This window comes from Achroia grisella, unplaced genomic scaffold (assembly GCF_030625045.1).
Source record: "Achroia grisella isolate CSIRO2021 unplaced genomic scaffold, CSIRO_AGI_Agris_v1 utg754, whole genome shotgun sequence".
NCBI classification, from domain to species: domain Eukaryota; kingdom Metazoa; phylum Arthropoda; class Insecta; order Lepidoptera; family Pyralidae; genus Achroia; species Achroia grisella.
In genome coordinates, this window is record NW_026713011.1 from 164,106 (window position 1) to 188,627 (window position 24,522).

The 24,522-nt window shown below is 35.0% G+C and overlaps 1 protein-coding gene across 1 annotated transcript in view; it reads right to left on the bottom strand.

The window, feature by feature from the left end:
• Window positions 1-24,522, bottom strand: part of LOC131850371 (uncharacterized) — a 116,207-nt gene that overhangs the window by 8,607 nt on the left and 83,078 nt on the right. Inside the window, exons 4-13 of the mRNA XM_059200589.1 lie at window positions 20,035-20,176; window positions 9,047-9,130; window positions 6,977-7,114; window positions 5,817-5,959; window positions 4,891-5,087; window positions 4,350-4,514; window positions 3,175-3,328; window positions 2,634-2,781; window positions 1,165-1,275; window positions 162-271 (exon numbers count right to left, since the gene is read on the bottom strand). Of these exons, the coding sequence (XP_059056572.1) occupies window positions 162-271; window positions 1,165-1,275; window positions 2,634-2,781; window positions 3,175-3,328; window positions 4,350-4,514; window positions 4,891-5,087; window positions 5,817-5,959; window positions 6,977-7,114; window positions 9,047-9,130; window positions 20,035-20,169 (1,385 nt within the window). The 5' untranslated portion in view covers window positions 20,170-20,176. The remainder of the gene's footprint in view (window positions 1-161; window positions 272-1,164; window positions 1,276-2,633; window positions 2,782-3,174; window positions 3,329-4,349; window positions 4,515-4,890; window positions 5,088-5,816; window positions 5,960-6,976; window positions 7,115-9,046; window positions 9,131-20,034; window positions 20,177-24,522) is intronic.

The following is a 24,522-nucleotide window of genomic DNA, read 5'->3' on the forward strand; positions in this document are numbered from 1 at the left end:
AAATAGAATAATGCTACACTAAATCGTGTACTTTAAACAACTGGAAATTAAGGGCTGAAGATTGTGCCTTGGGAAAGACCAATATCCAACAATGGACTGTTCAACAAACTACAGTGGGCTGTTCAGAATGATGAGGATGAGAATGTAATCCAAAAGCTTACCTGGCTGGCATAATTGGTGTTTCTGGAATTGGTTCGAGACTCTCCATTAACATCTCTTGCTCCTCCGTCTGCAGATGCTCGCTCATCATTGGAGGTGGCGGGGGTGGTTTCTATACCATTAAAAGAAACTATGATTACTAAGTAGTAATATAATGTATGAGTTATAATTGAGTAATGCATACTAATAGGAATAGCACATGTTATTATTGTGTTAACTACAAATGAATGATTTTATAATCTGTGGATATGCAGATTGTTAAAATTATATGTAATTGATTGTTTATTACTCGTTTAAACAAAAACATACTGTAGACAACTAGGAACTATACATTTAGCAAGTAAATAAAAAGTATGCTTTAAACGTAAATTTGTTACTGTCGTTATAACAATGAATTCTAAATTCAATCCTTATGCAGCTTGTATATCTGTAATATTGGACCTGACTATAAAAAGCATGAAGTAATAAAAAAAATCCTTTTCTTATCCTTTATTTTCTTATCCTTAATCCTTTAATCCATGGTTTTTAACATGGCGCCCAACGTGGGACTACTATTTTTATATTCACGTTGGTACCCCATACCTATAGCAATAAGTTTGTTTTACATAATTTTTCAACTTTCATCAATTTTAATCCTAATACCGTATTTGGATACCTTCAAAAAAAGTAAAAAACTAAATATGAACACATTTTATATGCAAATGGTCATATAATATATATATATATAATAGCATTACCATTTGCATCCATACATATATAATACAAATTTGTGTCTGTCAGACATTTTACAAATGGACTGCTGAACAGATTTTAATGAAATTTAATATATGGTTTTACGAGGTTGAACATAGGATATCTTTTATCTTTAATATCTGAAATAGGGTGTAATTGTAACATCTAACTAGTAGTTTAGAGATCTTGCAAGGCAATTGTTTGGTCTTTTTTCAGTGTTATATTGTTATATATTTATGAAGTGTAAGTAATTTGATGGTATGTTAAAATTACCTTTATGTGGAACATCTTGGCATGAGATCGGTCAGTGACCTCTGTAACGGAGTGGGTATCCGTCATCTCGGTGTTCAATGAGACTATAGATCTCGGCGGCCTCGACCACTCCTGGTTAGTCATTTATGGAGTGCTTAGTTTGATTGGAACTATCTTATGTATATGCATATATAAAAGGTAGAACTTCGAAATTTTATCATAATGACTTATGCTATTAGCAATTAGCAACATAAGATATAACAGTTGCCAATAAACATATGGCTATTGTAATCAAATGATGTATAAAATTTATCAATAATGAATCGTTACCTATGCACATAGAACGATATAGTGCCTTTTGGACTCTAAATCATTTTAACAAGCCAACATACCGTCGCATATTATATTCCGAATGAAGTAATCAGGGACATTGTAATTTATTGACGTCATGATGAACGCAATATTTGACATGCATACATTTTGTAAGATATACTTTGAATCCAATATGGCGAGCCTACCGACGTCTTTCGTATTAAGTTTTTGGTTTTGTTATCAGTGTTTCCTTCACCAGAAAGTCAGGCAGAAATATTAATCGACAAAGTTTTTTTGTAGGCCAGAATTTGAGAGAAGAGAAGTGGAAATGGGGCAACAATCTACTAGGTGACGACGCTGTCCTTCTATCATGTACAGTAGTAATAGATTCATTATCGATGGAATCAATAGACTAATTAATTTGCTCAACTCCATATAAAATTGGTTCCAATATAAACAAAGCACTCAATGATGTTAAAACATAAATGTTAACAATCGAATCACTTATAAATAAAAGTTATACTATTTGAATTGGTAACTGTGCAAATGAAAATGAAAGAATCGTTGTGCGTTGATAAACCAATGGTAACATGCAAAAAACTTGTTAAAAATCTTAGATCATCAATTAACATATACCTTTTCTGAATCAAATGCATAATGACATGAACTTAACTACATAATTTAGTAAATTATTAAACTTATACAATTGATGTTTTTAATAAAGTGAAACATCAAGTAAACGAGGAACGAAACAAAATGTATATATTGTTTCAGCAACGAAACATGACATAGCAATAAAGAAACCATCTAATTTCTTAGAATATAATATAAAATAATTTTGGATGCGACTTACTATTTATTACATTTGGATTATTCTCGATATTCAGTTGAACTATCCTGAATGGATTATGATCCAAGATTTATAAATATTTATTGATAAAACATTTATTATAACCTTTAGTTTAATTTACTACATATCATTACACTCATCACATTAATAGGGTTCTCCACGCGGTCGCCCATTAAAACGATTGTGGTTAATTCCTGGTGAATTCTTAATGATGGGCTAGCTTAGCTGGCTTCATCCTCAGCCTTCACAGATACCCCGCCAGCACATACTATTAGCACAGGCCGGTCCACCATCATTATCAACCATTAGAAATATATATTATATATACCTGGCGAGGGGCGTACGGCGCTGGACGGGGTGGTCTTTCCGGGGGCGGAAGGTGTACAGCGCGAGCCGGCAGGGGCAGAGCCCCTGGCGACACTGTACGTACAGACTCCTGCCGCTCTCGTTCATGCTGCTCCATCATCAGCGATTGCCTGTAGTCAGCAAGTTATGATCTTAGAATATTTGTGGTTTGATCTTCTTACTCCGTTAAACTGTACCTATTAATGGCAATTCGAGAAATTTATTGAATTATACAGCACGCTGGATGGCTTTGTAAATTTAGGGTTTTTTAGGGTTACCTCTGACCCACCTATTCTAGTAGAACAACAGCTTACTGTGGTCCATTTGGATACAAGAGTGAAATTATGTACGGTACAGAAGATAACACCTCAGTTCTCAGGCATAGCAATGTATTAGAAAGTCACATAACAATGGTATCCATGGTAACTCCTTAGATATAAATGACGCTTGCCATTTTCAGTCAGATTGTCTTTTGGCATTCCAGTTACCTAGAAAAGAGGAAAAAGACATCGACTCCAAGTTACCTGATGCTGCCGCCGTCGGTTTCTGTAGCAGTGATGGTAGAGGGCGGAGAAGGTGGAACTGGAGGCTGCTGCACGCGCACGTGCACATCGAAAGCAGGTGGTGCTCCCACCAGCCGGCTGTGGGACGTACTTGTCTCGTGCATCTCCCCATATCCTGAAAGAGATTAAAAATATGATATTTGGTCATTTATATTTACAGGTACAAAATTCTTTAGAATTGTACCATCTTGTTGTTTAACAGGCGAGTTTCTCGTTCATTCTTCTGGAATGATTATAAATTTCCAATGGGCCTTAGAATCTAAAAATGTACATTCAAAAGTGCTTACACATAAGTTTATTTATTTGAAAATTAATTCACATACTTATATTGCCAATATAAACAAATTCTGTGGAACATCTGTGGAAGTATCACATGCTGTTAGTAGCAGTACTTAGCTGTAGTACTCGTCCAGTATAAACGCTATGTACCAACATTGTTGTGTTTGATTTCGCAACTTTTCTTGGCGGAGTAATCTGACGAAATAGTGTCAAAAACTATACGAACTTTGCAGAACATATGTAGAGGAGTCTCGTACCTTCACTGTAGTGTTCGTCTAGTGTGAACGCACTGTTCAGTGTTGGTGTGGATCTGTTCGGCTGCGCTCGGCATCTCGGAGGGGTAGTCAGACGAAATAGTGTCAAAAACTATAATAACTGTGCAGAACATATGTAGAGGAGTCTCGTACCTTCACTGTAGTGTTCGTCTAGTGTGAACGCACTGTTCAGTGTTGGTGTGGATCTGTTCGGCTGCGCTCGGCATCTCGGAGGGGTAGTCAGACGAAATAGTGTCAAAAACTATAATAACTGTGCAGAACATATGTAGAGGAGTCTCGTACCTTCACTGTAGTGTTCGTCTAGTGTGAACGCACTGTTCAGTGTTGGTGTGGATCTGTTCGGCTGCGCTCGGCATCTCGGAGGGGTAGTCAGACGAAATAGTGTCAAAAACTATAATAACTGTGCAGAACATATGTAGAGGAGTCTCGTACCTTCACTGTAGTGTTCGTCTAGTGTGAACGCACTGTTCAGTGTTGGTGTGGATCTGTTCGGCTGCGCTCGGCATCTCGGAGGGGTAGTCAGACGAAATAGTGTCAAAAACTATAATAACTGTGCAGAACATATGTAGAGGAGTCTCGTACCTTCACTGTAGTGTTCGTCCAGTGTGAACGCAGCATTAGTGTGAGTTTGTTCAGCTTCGCTTGGTGTCTCGGAGGGGTAGTCCGACGGGATGGTATCGGAAGCTACACTAACTGTTTCTTGCCTCAACGCCGCCGGTGGATATGTTGCGCGAGGAATCTTCACAGCTATTAATATAATGATTTTGTGATATTAAAGTAATGATTTTTTTTTTCATAAATGTTTAAGAAAATGAATCTATTGATTATCAGTAATAACGGCTACTGATATTGATAGCAATGTACTCAAACAGTCGTGATTAGTTCCTGGAAAATTTGCAAACTTGGCTTGACATCATATTCATCCCAACATCTTTCGCTAGTGACCCGACATCGTTCACTATTAGCGCAGGCAGGTAGCACTATAATGGTATAGATATAAAAATATTATATATATGGATATATAATATTTTTAATGGATGAACCATTAAAAAATATTATTGAAATTTAACGGGAGTGAAACCGCGGGCACCGCTAGTATATAATATAATTAGATTTCACTCACTATGAATGCTGCTAGCTATTGACGGTGTGGAGTCGTCAATCAGCCGTCTCGGCGGTGGCAAGGCTCGTCTCCTGAGGCAGAGGTACGACACACCCAGGCCCAGTAGCAGTAATGTTAGGAATAGGATAGCGCATATGATCATCAGTATATGCGTGCCGGCCAACGGTGATTGAATCGGCAATGGACTCCGCGGGGTCCTGCAAGAAATGATGACGATGGAGTACCGTGAAATGTAAATTAGACACTACTACATTCGCATAAAGTTGCATTTGCTTCTCAAATAGAGTTCAAGCTAATTATAATCATAATAATAGTAACCCTGGACAATTGACATTATCTTCTAGTCTCGAGATACGTAGAGCTTGTGTAACGGGTACTAAACAACTGTCATAAATAGTTAAATACACTTTTTTTTTAAATATGTATATACGTAATATACATAAAAAATACACAGACCAATACACACAAAGATTCTCATGACTTGAAATATTTGTATATGCAAGGAATCAAAGCCGCGACCATTAGAAATAAGGTGATGCACTAATGTATGATTTCTTGTATCGGTCTTGGCATATTAGGTATCTATTTGCAAAAAATGTATATAAGTACATATTACAATCAGTTTGCTGATTAAATGCCAAAGGGCCACATGAAGCAAACGGAAAATTTTACAGGAGAGCTCATAAAAATTTTCACTGTGATATTTTTACTTCTTTTACGAATCTATGATATCTATGTGTTAGCTCTAGAATCATGGGTGTCTTTTTTTAATATAAAAATTATAACGATTTAGACACCATTTTTTGAAAAAAATAGTTTCAGTTTTTTTTTTGCGTTGTGGCCCTTTGGCATTTCATAAACGAGTTGTCTAGTACACATAACACAAGCTCTGACTAGATAGCGCAATGTGAATAAATTCTACTTACACTGCTATAAATGGATTGGGAATCGGCTGCGGCACGATCGGTGGTGGGTAACGGCACACGATGGTGATAACTTCATCACCATCCATTTCGAGACCTGGGTGGAACCTCACCACTATGTTATTGGTGAACACGCGTAGAGGGTCCTAAAAGAACAAGTTTTAAATAAATTTCGACTTTAATACTTTAATGCCTTTTCATTAAAAAACAAATGAATCGATTTTAGAACACAGTGGTGGTATTCGAAACGTAATTTTGAAAAGACCTGAAAGAACATAAATATATCTGGTTTAAATAAATTCTACTGATTTAAATAAATATTTTAATAAAATAGACATTGGTTATGGGTACAAATAAAAAAAAAATATCGATTTCAAAACGTGATTAATGTTTATTCAATTAAGCAGATAATAGATTGAGCAATTTTGAATAGATTTTTTATGATATTGCAGTTTTATTCATACTGCACATTCAGTTAGGTGCATACCAAGCGGGATATCAGTGATTGTGTTCATGTACCTGAATAATTTATCAAAAAGTAGCAAAGTAGATATTTTAAAAATAATTTTCGGATATTGAATCTATTTACAATTTATGAAAGTAAAATGGCTTAGTTTATCTATTGTATCAACATATAGATATTATAACCATGATTTAAATAAATATCTTATACATTTTGTTACCTTACTTCCATTCATGTTCGCCTACTTTATTTTTAATAATACTTTCTTTTTTATGGTTGTCTAGAAGAGACTGCGTTAGCGACAAAACTGCCTTCGGTCCCTTCTTCTTTCTTTAATATATTGTTATATTTTTCAATGTATCTGCATATAATGATGGTACAACAAAGAATTATCATTACATAGTATAAACAAAGTCGCTGTCGCTATCTGTCCATCCCTAAGTATGCTTAAATCTTTAAAAGTACGCAACGGATTTTGAATCGTTTTTTTTTAATAGATAATAGTGATTCACTAGGAATTTATATATATAATACATGTACACCTGTGCGAAGCCGGGGCAAGTAGCTAGTAAATAAATAAATAAAAATACAAGCTGCACAATCACGGTATCAATGTCGCAACTACATAATAAGTAAAAATGTATCTAGTGTAAAGTCTATCACTATTAATGATATACAACTTAGTTATATATTTACTGACCTGTTTCGTCCCACATCCCTTCAAGGGTAGCTCTAGCTTGTAGGAGAGCGCTCCCTTACCGACCACCTGGCACGCCGAGTGGCGATCAAAGTCCGCATACGCGATACCGTAAAATTTCTCGTTGAACTTCAATTCAACCTGAAATAATAATATTAGTAATAAGTCTCTCTAACCATCCGAATCCAATGGCAGTACAACTCTTGGACCCTTCTCACAGGATCAAGAGAGTGAAGAGGAGTGTACTGTAGAAAGAGGCCGTTCAAGTATTAGGTAAGGAGATTTATTACAATTATTTGCACCCCCTCCCCCTCCCATCTCTATTATCAGCAAAAGTAAGCAAAGCTCTTACCCCCTCACCCCATGCTTACGTAAACATTTTCCAATTGATGTATTGTTCTTTTAGCAATGTGAGGTGGCCATTCCTGTAAAAAAGTAAATAACTGCCGATGACGTCATCATCATCTAGACTCCCCCAGCCCCCATGTCATCCAAAATAGGCAAAGCAAAGACACCCCCCCCCCCCCTCGCCCCGCCCCCATAATGCTTACGTAATACTTGAACGGCCCCAAAGGCAGTAGAGGTGCTGAACTCTTCACCTACAAATAACAAGCACGCAGCATATCTGCTTATAGTCTTTATAGATAATAATAAGTCCTATTTATTTATATAGCAATTATGTAGGACAAAATGGTACATAGTGAGTATTTCTTTAAAAAAAATCCCTATATCATGTAACAGCGTCGTAGTCCAGTGTGCACTGTACACTGTACTTTATTACTATAGACCACAAATGTTACTCTAGTCAACAACAAAAAAATGAGTCAGTCAATATATACTTCTGATTGATTCTCCGCTGACCGAACTTATAACTAACCAAAATAATCCGAGTGACTTAATTTTTATAGGAATTTACAGCGCAAATTTATTTATATATTAAAGTAAAAGAAATATAGAAAGAATTCAGTAAATTTTCTCGTAATTCTGCAGCAGTAAATGTTATGGATAAAATGTTATGTATATACACATACGATATTATCTAATCAAAATGCGGTGAGTCTAAGCATAATAACCGTCATTGTATCAACAGTAAATGAATTCCCGTTACCATTCCTATATCCCGCACTAGTTGATTTATTGAATTAGCAAAACAATAGACAATGAAGCGTCGCGAGGGTCGAGGGTACCCATAACTGTAAATTTCAAGTTGCCTCTGTATTTTATCCCGAAGGAATTCATTCTCCCGGATAAGTATCACTAGTATCATAAATATAAGTCTAAACATTATATATTTTCAATACAAAACAATTTTTGTTATTATTTTGAGTAGCAAACAAGTAATGTCGATTAAAAAATCCATTGCTAGCAATGTACCATGTAAGGTTAACCTCCACGCGGTTCCCATTCAAACTATCATGTTAAATTCCTAGTGAATTTGTCACGATGGGCTAACTGACCTGACTATACTCATCTGATCATCCTCAACTGGTGCCCCGCATCAAACCTTAAAAAAGGACTAAACTAAAACTGCTAGCAATGTACTATGTCCACCTCCACGCACTTCTCGATGGAAATTATCGTTTTAAATTCCTGGTGAATTTGCCAACTAACCTGACCTCGTACTCATCTTATCATCCTCCACTGGCGGCCAGCTTATACCGTTAGAGCAAGCAAATGCACCTTTCCATTATAATACTATCTCTCTTCCACGCGGTTCCCTCTGGAAACCATCGTGATAAATTCCCGGTGAATTTGTCACGTTGGGCTAACTGTCATGTTCATCTTATCATCCTTCACTGGTGCCCCGCCAGCGTAAACCGTTAGCGCAGGCGGGTGCACCATTCCATTATCATCCATAAAAAAAAAAAAAATACTATCTCTCTCTCTCTTCCTAGCTATATATCCCACATGATGGTAGGGTCAGCTTTCCTTGTTTTTCTCCGCCACTTCTCCCTGTCCCAGACATCGTCTTCAGAAACTTGGAATCCACCATGTCTCCAGCAATTACATTGACATTCCAGAAAACTAAGATGTCATGCCTCTTATCCTGTACTTTAAATTTTAAATACATACCTGCATTGAACCAGCAGCACAGTTGAGGGCCGCCTTCGTTCTATTCAAGAAGATTACTGGACTCAGATCGTCCAGTTTTGTGACCTGAAACATCGTCAACATTCTATATAAATACTCGATTATGTGTCCGTACTAGAATCTGCATCTTAATAATAATAATATAAACGCGAAAGTTTGTGAGTATGGATGGATGTTTGTTACTCTTTCACGCAAAACTACTGAACGGATTTTGATGAAACTTTACAGTAATATATCATCAGAATAACATATACACTATAAATTTAACACATGTGAAGCCGCGGGTACAGCTAGTACAATTATAAATCCGAAATCATTTCTTTCTAGTCTCTTTGTTACCTTTTCGTGGCGAAACGGCTGAATGTTATATGGAAATAGATAGATGTTATCAGAAAAAACTATATGTAAGGGGGTAAAATAGAAGATAAAAGTTCGAGCTAATGATATTGGAGGTAACAGGAAATACATAATATGTACTGTTTTAAATTTGAGGCGGTTTATTTATACCAACATATTACATATGTTATCTGTGTTTATACGTACAAATCACAAGATCTTACCACGCTTTATTTATTTTTATTGAGCCGATACTTCGGCAGTGTTTCAACCGCCATAATCACAGTAAGAGCAGCGTGTAGATGGTAAATAAAATATTATATAATACAATTTTGTACTAACTATAGTAACATTATAACTGCCAATGTGTGCATCTGTTTCTGATTTTTGTGTATGTTACTGTCTGTATTTGTTTCATGATTACATACATACATATACATACGGCTGAACGAATCTCAACGAAATTTGGTATAATAATTTGTATTCCGAAGACAGGTAGAAAAACTCAGATGAATACCCGGAAAAGAACTACTAGTTTCTTTAAAAAGCGCTATCGGGGACAGTCTAGCGTACAGAACTACTTTATGTATTTACTATACTAACTGTTTGCGATCGCAAATAGCCCTTTACTTTATTTAAAAATAAAATTTCAATTTTCAAATTTCGAACGTCAGGCACAGAACATCGATGATATTTTATATACAATTTTTGCACTCCTTCTCGAACATTCCGTGGCGTCACTATTAAAATCAACGTACAATACAATCTAAATATTCTTTTTATTTAAATTTAAAACATATCAACCACTGCAATATTCCTCCAGCAAACATTTTGGTCCTTCGAGCCGGATTAACTAGTGCATTCAGTGAAATACATATATATCTACAATAATTAATATTTATTCAATATATCTGCAATACGATCGTCATTACGTAATAAAATGGCGGAGGAATATTCTAGAACAAAAGCACAACGCAACGCAATAAAAGGACGAATAACTAGAATATATAATTTTGTACAACAACAAAAGGAAGGATTCGATATCAACGAATATATTACACGCAACGCGGAACTTGAGAAGTTAATGGAAAGGTATGATGAACTTCAGACATTAATTGAGATGAAGGACGATGGAAGCCAGGATGGAGACCAGTCAGCTGCAAATGAAGAGGACCGGAGCGCGGTTGAGACTAGGTATTATACAACAAGAGCGGCACTACAAAAAGTTATTGATGCCCACCGACTGCCTACAAGCGGATCAAGCTTTTCAAGTGCCCCATCATACGACCGCCACATCAGTAATGACGTACTTCTTCCCAAGCTCTCCTTACCCACCTTCGAAAGCATAGATATCAGAGTGGCCGACCTTCAAGAACATCTTCATGACGACAATTGGTCACAGCAACATGTCACCCGCAAGGAACCTTCAATTCCTGACAACGGCGCTTAAAGGAGAGGCAGCTGGTTTAGTAAGCGCATTGTTTATTTCTGACGACAATTTTCAAAAAGCTATGGACATATTGATTACCAGGTATGAGAACAAAGTTATCGTAGTAAACACACATTTAAAATCATTTCTCAATCACATAACTATCACTCGAAATAATTTAAAAGAGTTCCTTAACATCTTACAACAAAGCCTAGATTCTCTAAATGCTCTGGATATTAACACGGATAGCTGGGATGTCCTGTTAGTATTCTTAATCACTCAGAAGCTGGACAGTTCATTACGTACATCGTGGGAACTGAGCAGAAAGGATAACAATCTACCTACACTTAAGGAGCTGTTACAATTCTTGAATTTGCGAATGACGTCATGTGATCTTATTAATGACAAAGGAAGTGATAGCAAGCCTCAAACTACTTCAAAACCTAAGGTATCGTATAACGCATCTGTCATTACCTGCGATAGTGTGTGTGTTATGTGTAAAGGTGAACACTTTCTACATAAATGTCCACAGTTCATGCAATTGTCTCCGGTGCAACGTAACGAGTATGTTAAAACTAATACACTTTGCTTCAATTGTTTAAAGCCTTATAAGTTTAATCATAGATGTTCAAAACATAAATGTCTTACTTGTCGTGGCCGACATCATACTATGTTGCATATGCAAAGCCGTCCGATATTAGTTAACTCATTAATTTCTCAATCTAATAATATTGAACAACCATCTACGCCTGCACCTGTAGCAATTTTACCGCCTGCACCTGCAGCACCCACTATGACAGCGCCCGCGGCCTCCGTGCCCACTGTGCCTGCCCTCAACTGTAACTTAACCCCTCAACTGACGCCGACATACAGTGACCACGTTGACAACAGACCTCCTGTTGTTCACACAACTCATACGAGTACTAACAGTAACATACATGTACTGTTATCTACAGCTATCATAAGGATTCAAGATGCGACTGGACAGTGGCACACTGCTCGAGCCCTCTTGGATTCCGGCAGCGAGGTAAACCTCATTACAAGCAGGTTAGCGCTCAAACTTAAGTGTAAACAGGATAGTACTCTCAATTCTATTTTAGGTATTGGTGCATATGGGACACAGTCACCTAGATACATCAAAATAATAATTGCATTTAATAATGTCTAGTAAGACAAATTCAATATTGTCTACTAGGCACTGCTGTATCTAAACTGTGTCACCCCACCTTACATTTTCCTACTTTTATTTAGTATATAAGATCATTATTTTTATGTACACATTGTCAGTTTATTATCATCTGTAAAATACATCGTCTCGACCAGCAACATCGTAATATTCACCCGCAACAGTGGTGACCCCGACGTGATCTGCCCGACGTGATCTGCCCGACGTGATCTGCCCGACGTGATCAAGACGAAACCTGGGAAAACGACGAGATCAAGCAAGAGATCTCTGGCTGACGGCATCCTGCGCACCGACGATTGCACATTTCCACCGGCTTCCCAGAAGCGGGTCACACCGGAACGGAAATTCAAGAGGCACAAAAATCGTTGGCTACAATGCGCAACAAGGAACCCTGCCATACTACTGACCGCCATATAATACTGGCCAGCTGTTTTACTCATCACAACAATGGCTCGTCCTATGCCATTAACAGGAACAAACATGCCTAGTACACCGGGCATGTCTGCCACTAGCTGTATAGACATCGCTGCAATAACCGTCACAGAGCGGTTACCTGAGTTCTGGACAGACTCGCCACGTTTGTGGTTTGCACAATTTGAGGCAATAATCGCACCTCAAAAACAAGGCGACGAATATAAATATAATACAGTAATATCCAAACTGCCAAAAGAGGTCGTCCACCAAGTCAGCGATATACTTACAAATCCACCACCAGAGAATAAATACTCAGTCATTAAAGACAGATTGATCGACTGTTATGAGGAGAGCGAGCAAAGACGTTTCCACAAACTGCTCGCAGAAATGAACCTGGGAGATCAAAAACCGTCCCAGTTATTGAGGAGGAAAATGAGAGAAGCTGGTTGCGGAAAAATTAATGAGGATACCATCCGACTATTATGGATGAGGCAGCTTCCTCCATCAGTCACAACCGTTTTAGCGGTTACTGAGCAATTGACGCTGGACAAATTAAGCGAAATGGCCGATCGCATACATGAAAATATGCGATTTAATACAACAATGCAATCAACAGGCACCGCTGACATAAATACGGTCACACACCTGTCTTCACAACTCGCGACGCTGCAATTAGAAGTTGCTGCACTACGCGAAAATCGATCGCGACACATAAACCGACGCAGCAATTTCCGATCTAGATCAAATTCACGCCGTCAGTCAGCGCATACACAGAGTAATAATTATTGCTATTATCATCGTAGATTTAAAGAAAAGGCATATAATTGTGACCTGCCGTGCTCCTGGAACCATAAAAGACCGCCGTCGTAAAACTAGGCTCAGCACAGAACACGGCGTAACTCTGTGCTGTTCACCCTTTTAACCGCCTAGCTATAACCGACTCTAACAGTGGTTATAGATTTTTGGTGGATACCGGAGCAAATATCTCGGTGATCAAAAAGCAAGCACAGACCAATGAGAGCGCTAGCGAATTAAAATTATTCGCCGCAAACGGAACCGTGATAAAGACATACGGGGAAAAAACACTAACCTTAAATTTGGGTTTACGACGTTCCTTCAAATGGAATTTCATCATTGCTGACGTCAAAATGCCTATATTAGGCGCTGATTTTCTAGAGCACTACCGCTTATTGGTAGATATACACGGGAAGAGATTAATAGATAAAGTTACAGAGCTCAAAACGCCTGTAAGTTTCATCAAAGCAAACATTCCCTCTGTTCGCTCCATTGACTCCGAACTGCCTAACTCTATAAGGCAACTTTTGGAAAAATATGAAAAAATCACAAGGCCTACATCAATGAATATTCCCGTACAGCATAAGATCAAACATCACATCATAACAAAAGGATTTCCCGTATGCGCTCGAGCTCGTCCTCTTCCTCCAGATAAATATAAGGCTGCCAAAAAGGAATTTCAGGACATGATAGAAATTGGCATATGCAGACCATCAAGCAGTCCATGGGCTAGTCCACTGCACATGGTAAAAAAGAAAAATGGTGAATGGAGACCATGCGGTGATTACCGCGCATTGAATAATATTACCGTACCGGACCGATATCCACTTCCAAGGTTATTGGATTTCTCGTATATTGCTAGTGGAAAATCCATCTTCAGCAAAATCGACGTACGGAAGGCTTATCATTCCATTCCCACTGCAGAGCCAGAAAAAACCGCTATTATAACTCCGTTTGGACTTTTCGAATTTACAAGAATGCCATTCGGTTTAAGAAACGCGGGTCAGACGTTCCAAAGATTCATGGATTCGCTATTCAGAGACTTAGACTTTATTTTTATATTTGTCGATGACATTCTGATAGCCAGCGAGAGCGAGAAGGAACATTACGAACATTTAGAAATTATATTTACTCGTTTAAATGAAAATGGAATTACAATTAATATGAGCAAATGCGAGTTTTTCAAAAATGAGTTAGATTTTCTTGGTTATCATATAACGAGCCAAGGGATGAAACCAACGCAAGAAAAATGGCAAGCAATCGACGAGTACCCTAAACCCACGACAGTCGAAGATTTACGTCGTTATTTGGGTATAATGAATTTTTATTGTTACTAAAGTGCATATCTTAAATTTTACAGTTAACTTTTATAATTTTTTTGTGTGTAATATATATATTTTTTCTCTCAAGGGGGAATATCTATGGGACACAGTCACCTAGATACATCAAAATAATAATTGCATTTAATAATGTCTAGTAAGACAAATTCAATATTGTCTACTAGGCACTGCTGTATCTAAACTGTGTCACCCCACCTTACATTTTCCTACTTTTATTTAGTATATAAGATCATTATTTTTATGTACACATTGTCAGTTTATTATCATCTGTAAAATACATCGTCTCGACCAGCAACATCGTAATATTCACCCGCAACAGTGCATCTCACCAACAATCAAATGTTTGTATTAAAACAAACATTGCATCACGCACGAGTAATTTTATTGCCAATATCACATGCTTAGTTATGGACAAGATTACTGTACCTCTACCTCACTTTTACGTCCATACTGACAATTGGAACATACCTAAACTACAAGCTCGCACACTGGCAGATCCTACTTTTCACATACCTAGTGAGATTGATATACTTATAGGTTGTCAATTATTTTATTCCATTATTACACAAGGTCACATGACTCTGGGTATAAATTTACCACATTTAATTAATTCTGTATTCGGTTGGATTATTTCTGGCACTTTTGTTATTGATAAACAAGCAGCCTATTGTACATGTATGATTCACAACTATCAACAAATTAGTCTACTTTCAATTAATAATAATTATAATAAGATTTTATCACGTTTTTGGAAACAAGAAGAGATTGTAAATAGTAAGCCAGTATTTACTCCTGACCAACTCTACTGTGAGCAGTTGTTTCAAAACACCACAACTGTCGATAACAGTGGCCGATACACCGTTAACATGTCAATCAATGAAAATTTAATTAATAATAATCTAGGGAACTCATTTAATACGGCATACCGTTGTTTATTACAATTAAAGGCAAGGTTTCTCAAATATTATAATTTATACAAAAAACATAAAAATTTACTCACACATGTCATTAGAACAAACAAGTTATTGTCATCTTATTTATGGTGGCATAGACCCAATTGGATCTACTACGATACCAACGAGTGGCCCATTTCTACGCCACAGTTACTTTCAGAACAGGACAGTAACTTAGAATTAATTGAAGTTAAAACACAAACCGCGCATACAGTAACTATACCTTCTACATTATACTTAGATTATTTTTGTAAGTATTCTAATTTTACTAAACTAAATAGAGTTATGTCATACGTATTTAGAATTATTAAAAATACCCGCAGTAAAGAAAAGGACCGTCACTATCTTTCAGTGTCTGAGTTAGATTTTTCGCATAATTTTATTATTCGAATGTTACAAGAACATTACTTTAGTAAAGAAAGGAAAGAATTAGCAACCTTACAAAGTACAAACACATTTACTTTTAAAAGTAGCCCATTACGAAAGCTTAATCTTTTTCTAGACGATGTAGGTATTATTCGTGTTGGCGGAAGGATTAAACATTCAAATGTTCAATATAATCATGCACACCCTATCATTTTACCGTCATAGTCACACATTACATCCTTGATCATAGAACAGTATCACTACAGACTTTTACACTCGGGCATACAAAACACTCTTGCCAATCTAAGACTGCGATACTGGCCTATAAATGGTAGAGTCAAAGTTAAAAAGGTGATTCACCGCTGTGTACGGTGTATAAGGTTTAAAGCGCAAACTTGTGAGCAACAAATGTCTTCGCTGCCGAGTCCCAGAGCATCTCTAGTGCGTGCGTTCACGCAGGTCGGCATTGATTATAGTGGTGCCATTAATATTCGGAGTAATATGCAACGCAATTGTAAAGACACTAAGGGATACATCTGTCTAATAATCTGTTTGGCCACGCGTGCAATTCATTTGGAACTTGTTGGTGATCTGTCCACGCATTCTTTTATCAATGCATTGAAGCGTTTTATATCTAGGCGAGGTATATGCACTAGTATTCAGTCGGACAACGGCACGAATTTTAGAGGTTCACATAATGAATTGAACGTATTATACGAAATGTTCAAAAACGATAAATCATATAGTAATATTGTTAATTTCTGTAGCAATAATAAAATAGAATGGAATTTTACGGTGCCTTTAGCTAGCCACATGGGTGGTATTTACGAAGCAGGCATCAAATCTGTAAAAACTTTACTCAAAAGGCAGTTATGTAACAGTAACTTAACGTATGAGATGCTAAATACTGTACTTGTACAAATTGAGGGTATCCTCAATAGTCGTCCGCTGTGTCCTTTGACCGACGAACATTATGATATGCCGTGCTTAACTCCGGCACACTTTCTCATAGGGACGCCTATTGTGGACTTACCAGAACCAAATACATGTAATGTTAACGAAAACAGATTGTCATTGTTTCAAAGGATTACTCGCTTCAAACAAATGTTCTGGAAGCAATTTTATAAACAGTATTTGTCTGAACTACAGATTAGATCTAAGTGGTTAGGCAAGTGTAATAATCTAGAAGTAGGAAGTGTTGTTTTAATTAAGGACGAGAATACACCACCAGCCTGTTGGCCGCTTGGCAAAATTGTTCAAGTCTACAAAAATAGTAGTGATAACTTGGTTCGGTCTGCAATTATAAAAACTGCCACTGGGGAATATCACCGTCCTATACACAAGCTTGTACTATTACTAGAACAATAGTTGTATTTGTAACTTATACTTATAATTTTTAACATTAAGTTTATGTAAATACAGTCCACACAATAATTGTAATTTCTTTTTACTATGCAGCTATTTGTATTCTTTATAAGTCTATTATAAGCTAATGTAATCTATGCTTGACGATTAACATTAAGTAGTGCTAAGGGAACTTCGTTAGGCCGGGAGCATGTTTGCGATCGCAAATAGCCCTTACTTTATTTTAAAAAAAAAATTCTAATTTCAAATTTCGAACGTCAGGCACAGAACATCGATGATATTTTATATACAATTTTTACACTCCATCTCGAACATTCCGTGGCGTCACTATTAAAATCAACGTACAATACAATCTAAATATTCTTTTTATTTAAATTTAAAGCATATCAACCACTGCAATATTCCTCCAGCAAACACTAATTATGTATTTAAAACCCTAAAAACGATGAACAATGTTCTACGATTCAATAATAAACAGCTCTATAAATAATTTCATAATACCACAGAGTAATACTAATTGTCGTCCCGAGGCAACTATCTACTCTATTTCTGTTTTGTAATTTAATACGTCAAAACTGCGTTATTTATGGCGGCAAAACGTCTTCGGCGAGTATAATCTTCTTAATAGTTATAAATAATTCAAAATCTAATAAGTATACGTAAATTTCATATAATTTTAAAATCATTATATTGTTTATGCAAAATCGTATTAAAAAAAATATTATCGTAAATTTATTAATTAATTAAAAACATGAACTAAAAGTAACTAGTCTTTCATTTAGCATTTGCTATGGCTAATGTTCTAGAGTAATTTCGTATCTCTGTGTCAAATTAATTTCCCGCCAAAATTAAGAACTGTCAAAAATTTATTACACTGGGCCATATTTTTGACAGTTCTTAATTTTGAAATTTTTTGCGAACTCTTTTTGCCACACACACAAAAAAAACAATAATTCGCGTGACTCAATAAAGTAGGTAAACTATGAATTCCATACCTCGGTAATTCTTAAAAATATATACATTTGTCAATGATTTTATTTTCAAATAATACGTACCTATTAACATTCCATATTTAAAAATATAAACAGAATATTATAATTTCCTTAGGGTTCTTAATTTAAACTGCGCACACAATGAAAGCTTAGTTCATTCAATGTCAGTGTCCGCCGCATGGCCACAGGCTATTCTATCGGTAATAGCAGTATCAATCACGTTGTCCGTTGACCAATACTCATAACAATATCTTGCCCAGCTGTGTACTGCCCGGCGCTATCTATACTATCAACATTTATGCCCACAACTTTACTTTGACAGTTTTATAAGACTTGAATATCCTATAGTCCGTTCACTAAGTCGTATAAGCGTATTCGTATAGAATGCATATTAAGACACATGCAAGTGATGTGTATTTCTTGCCATTTGTATTCTGAACTGCCTCTATTATGAAATTGTGTGTAGATTTAGAAACATTATGAATACTTACATAATAATAAAGGTAAAATATTAAAGAAAAATGTCTCGACATAAAAATTTGTGACATTCGTTATTTAGCAAATAAGTTGATCTCCAAACGTCGTAACAGATTTTCATATCTAAAAATCTTTCATGTCAGATTTCAAGCAAAAAATATTTCATATTAAAAAAATATGTCATCATAACTGAAATTATTACGTTATTTAATAATACTTCTCAATATATTCAAGAATTTGCTGTATAAATCCTACTTTAATATGAAAATATAATTATAACATCGCGTACCAAGTACATAAAAATATATTGTTCAATTAAGAACTTGGTTGAAAATAGTTGAAAGTGACACTGCTTCTATCATCGTCTATGGTAGGCTTCACTTCACTTAGTACAGGTTGAAATCGCTTACCACAAAACGGAACATTGTGGTCACCCAGTCATTATTGTTGTAGGTTAACGAAAGAGTCCTACTTAAATCCATATTCTCTATACATAAGTAATAATACATAGATCGTATTTACGGCTATAATTCCTATAGATTCTGTTATTGCAAAACTTCTCAATGTTCGTATTCTAAATTCGAAATTACCGCCATAAATAACGTGAAAATTGTTTTGTTCACTACATTCCAATGATAGAGTTCGAAAATTGAATTTAAATTTCGTCCTAAAAATCGAAATTCGCGGCTAAGAATATTTTTTTGTTTTTAGAATTGTGTTCCCCAGTAACATTTTTGTTCTCAATTACATCATGCTTCTACGGACGATACTATTTGCCACTCAATAGGTACCGGTGATATTATACTCCATCTCAGCATATATACAAATTATTCGTCAAACCGCTCTCCTAATAATACAGTAATTATTACTATCGGGTCTCGTTGTTAGTGTTACAAAACCTGACAGATCCTTACAGATGAACTAAACCTTTTGCACTAAAATATATAGGCATAAACAAATGAACTCCCATTGACAAATCCAGATATCACCACAGATTGCCAAATTTACTGCAGACAAAACGACATTCAAACATTATAATGCGTTGCCTTTTCAGGAGTATCAACGTTCTCTTATGGTAATATGTAATTTTTTTATTTGTTTTCTTTTACGTATATGCATTTTATTAATGACAGTGCATGTGTTTAATATAAATGATTAATTGTTTCCGAAATTTACCTCTAAGTAAGGGATTGGTATGAGGGATACCAACATTACTATAGCTCCTTTATTTCTACAAATATCATCATGCTTATGCTTCATCCTATTCTATTTGGGATTAAAATCGTGATGATGTATAAAATAATGAAGAAAACTAACCTTTCCGTCCAATACAGTCTGTTCAGGGAGACCCTCGCCCTGGTACTCTATATTGTTCGCCTGCGAACCATAATTGGATTGGGCCCGCGCCACCGCGAGCGTACACGCCAGTACACACCATAGTAAGGACGCCATCTTTGATCTGTAAAAAAAAAGAAATTATATAATCTACTGCGTAGTAGCTTATCTGTGGTAATAGTAAAAGTGCGTAGTAAGTAAAAGTTGTAACGTAGTGGTGATAGTGTGTTCAATAATATGTTCCAAATTCAAAATAAAAATCATTTATTCATATAGGACACTTCCGACCGTTTATGCATTTCGATTATTCAAATTTTTCTACATTAGGCATCTTTGGGTGCGGTGGTTAGCAATTAAATATAATCTCAATATTTAGTAAGCCACTAATGAATTATTTAAATTTCAATTCAATAATAAACAACATTTTAAATTTTAAATTTGGAATCTGATAAGTAGCCAGCCAGAACGTGATCTTTGAAATTTCAGTTGTAATTCGTAATGAGTGGTAAAATTTTTCATGTTTCTAATAGAAATAAAATATGTAACAAATTAGATCCTTTATTCGATTAAGTTTTAAATTTATTAATTTGAACATTTTACAATAAAAAGTAAATTACAATTTTATATTTTAATTCTATGTAGAATTGGAAAATAAAATTATCAATATCAATATAAAACAATTATAAGTTTTTAGTTTTTTAAATAAGAATTAATCTTTTCATTTTCTTTCAGGTATATTAATTAAAGTGAGCCACTCTATTAAAGTGCAGTGAGGTATCATATACGGTATATATTAGCTAATCCTGCAAACGTTGTTTTGCCATATAAAGTTGCTATTAAAAGATATAGGAGAGAAGGGAAAAGGGGTGGACAATCCTTATCAGTTAGGAGTATGAAAAATAGATAGAAGACGATTCTCAGACCTACTGAATATGCATATAAAATTTCATAAAAATCGGTCAAAGGAGTATGGTAACTAACATTGCGACACGAGAATTTTATATATAAGATATATATGTACGTTATTACTTAATCTACGTTTCTACTTAGAAACAGTTTCTACTCGCATAAACAGACAGCAGGGAAAACAGCTATAGAAACTGCTATGAATCGGCTAGAAAAACCTTGTAACTTTCCCGTTTCTCTAAAAGAAAACTCGAAGCTAGTAGTATTGTGATGTTTTCTCCACGTGTCATAAAAGCGTCGAGTGATTTCTTCTATAACGGGTTTCATTAAAAATTCATAAACCACCATAGACCCCTATCTAGTACCCTACTAGGTGGATCTTGTACTATCTACTATTGAATACGTAATTCAGTGTAACTTATATAATGCATAAATTAAAAGTGCTAAATCGCTAGTTAGCTAGTTTTTTGTTCATAATTTTGTAAAAAGTTCTTGTAATTTTTTTTATCAGTAATTTGGAACCTTAACATAACATTCCAGAAATGCAGAAGTAAGCATAAATAATGATTTCAACGAAACATTACTATATTTTAGTTATATATGTACTGTAAAACTAAGCAATATACATCTACATATACAGTGAACTGCGAATGACCTTTCACCATTCAAGGTTAGTCTGTGCACTGTAAACAACTAATCTACGTAACTTGTGCTGGAAACACTATCAAAGAATCTTCAAATCACTTTTTTGGGCATACTATTGGATGATAGATGCTCTTGGGAAAATCACACTAATAAAATATGCAATAAAATGAATTCATTTGCCTATGCTCTCTGGCGATTAACAAGAATTAGTAATAAAAAAACAAGCTTACAGGCATATCACGGCTACGTAAGTTCCATTTTGAGATATGGCATTTTGATTTGGGGCAACTCATATCATGCTAACTAGGTTCTTATAGCTCAGAAACAATGCATCAGAGCAATATGTAATGTTGACATACGTATATCTTGCCGACCACTGTACAAAGATTTAAATGTATTAACTGTTCCATGTCAATATATCTACGAAGTGTGCATATTTGTAAGAATGCATATCAAATTATTTAGAAAAAAGGTGAATACTGTAATTTTTTGAATCCAAATAATCTCATTCTCCCATACAATACTACAAACTTGTATAGCAGAAATTTATTGTATGTCAATAAAAATTTACAATAAGTTGCGGCATGATATAAAAATACTACCGATAAATATGTTCAAGAGAGAGTTAAAAAGATGGCTGATCAATAAGTGTTTTTACTCTGTTGATGAGTACTTTAATTCATGAAGTAGGTAGTTATACTTTGCCCAGAAATTTAAATTTAATTTAATAATGAAGAAAATAAAAATGAAACTGAGAAATATGTACAATCTTATAATAATAAATGGACACTGTTAATTTTGCATGCCAGTTTCTGGTGAAAAGTGTGATACATAAATTATAATTTTTAAAATCCTGTAAACCACTTTTCAGGCAAAATAAAGATATTTGTATTTGTATTTGTATTTGTATTTGTATGACAATATTGACTAGCTTACTGATATGTGATTTCGATAAGTGATTTCTTATTTATTGCTAGTGGTTCGTGCCTTTTATTGTGCTTATAACTTTTTTAAGTTTTATATACGTTAACATAATATATGCCCTCCGTATTATGAAAATTTCAAAGAATTTATATATATATATATATATTTTAATTAATTGTCTACGGTAAAACACATGTCAATAACACAAACTATTGCTAGACTCGAAAAAAAAATGTTTAATATTTTTTTATTAACTCGTCATAATGACGGGAGACATTGGGGGTCATCAATCCCCTTCACCTCCTTCGGGAAACTTACATACTCTATACATAATACACGCATATATATACGACCACAGTATGCCCATGCGAAACCAGGCCGGGTCACGTGTACATTACGTAACAAGTCGCCTTTTGCGATAATATCAAACTTATAATTTGCATAATATATGAAACAATTCCAAATCCATAATATTACCGATACGATCATATCACCACGCCTCCGATACCGAAATAAATGTTTATATTTTCTTTTTCTTTTAAGTTAAGCGCTTAAGTGGTCAATAAATTTCAAACAAGATTATGGCATTCTAATATTAAACCACAGAATAAAAAAGTGATCAGAAATTATTTTTAAATTTCTTCTCGATGGCCAGTATTTAAGCGACGTAAGTATATAACCTATAAATTAATGATTATATATATTTAGCACTTTGTGTGTTTTAATAGATTCTGAGCTAAGAATTTACTTTTATTTATTTTGTTCAATTTTTATTTCTATATTCATTTATATTCTGTTAAGTCCATTTATTTAAAATAATCGACCAATAAATAACAATAATTTAAGTAGTATGTAATAGTAGTGGTGTGTTACGAATGTGTTCAGTAATTCTGTATAATTTAATGATATTTCCTCGAAAGAATTATCTAAATTGATACCTCTGATATCATATATCTGATACAGTTATAATAAAAAATATGCTTGTGTTTAAGAAACTCAGATAATAAAAGCAGTGTGACAAATAAAACGCAAATCAATGCCACTTTGTCCATGCCCAAACACTCCACAGCGTCGACTCTTCGAGCAAAAAATCTCCAAATGACATTTCACAAAATGCATTTACTACCAAATTTATGGAGAAATAAAACGTCGGGTTTATTTATTTTATTTATACATATCCCAGGACATTGAACTTGGCTCTCGAAGCAGAGTTATTTTTATACGATGATACTGATCCCCGAAAAAGTAGGTATAGCACGCATTGATAAACATTGATTTGTACAGATTTTTTGTCAAAATAATTTCTATTACAATTCTAAATTCAAATTCATTTCGAATTTAATTTTCAGTTTTGAACCGGATTTTTACATAAATTACGTTAGTACGTTTGATGTCTAATATAGTTCTAAATTCAAACTTATTTTGTACGTAACTGATTTCGAATTATAACATGATTTGTACAGAAGTTCCCGTACAGTTGCTGTCTATTATAATTCTATACTCAAACTTATTATATATGTAACTGCTGATTTCAATTTTTAACACGAGTTGTACAGGAATTGTATTTGGCAATTTTCATTTCCATTGGCAGTTTATATTCACGCAAAATTCTTTAAAATCTAATTTTATACACACAGTATACTCAAATACATTTTGAATTTGATATTGTTTTAAACACGATTTGCAAAGAATTTCCCGGTAGATTTGATTTTTATGACAATTCTAAACTCATCCTGAGTTTTAGTTTATTATGACGATGACAGTAATAAATACGATTAATATAGACAAAAGCTATAAATCCTACAATTTCTCGAGTGACACTTGTAACTGTATGCCTAAAGCAGTTTAACATACAGCTTTGAATTTTAATGGCGGACAATCGATAAAATCTGTCACGTCAAGGTATTACGTCAGACGTCAGCAAAGTGCTTTTAACTCACGTAATCTGAGATTCAAGTTTTAGATATCGAACTAACATGTTTTAGATATGCAGCC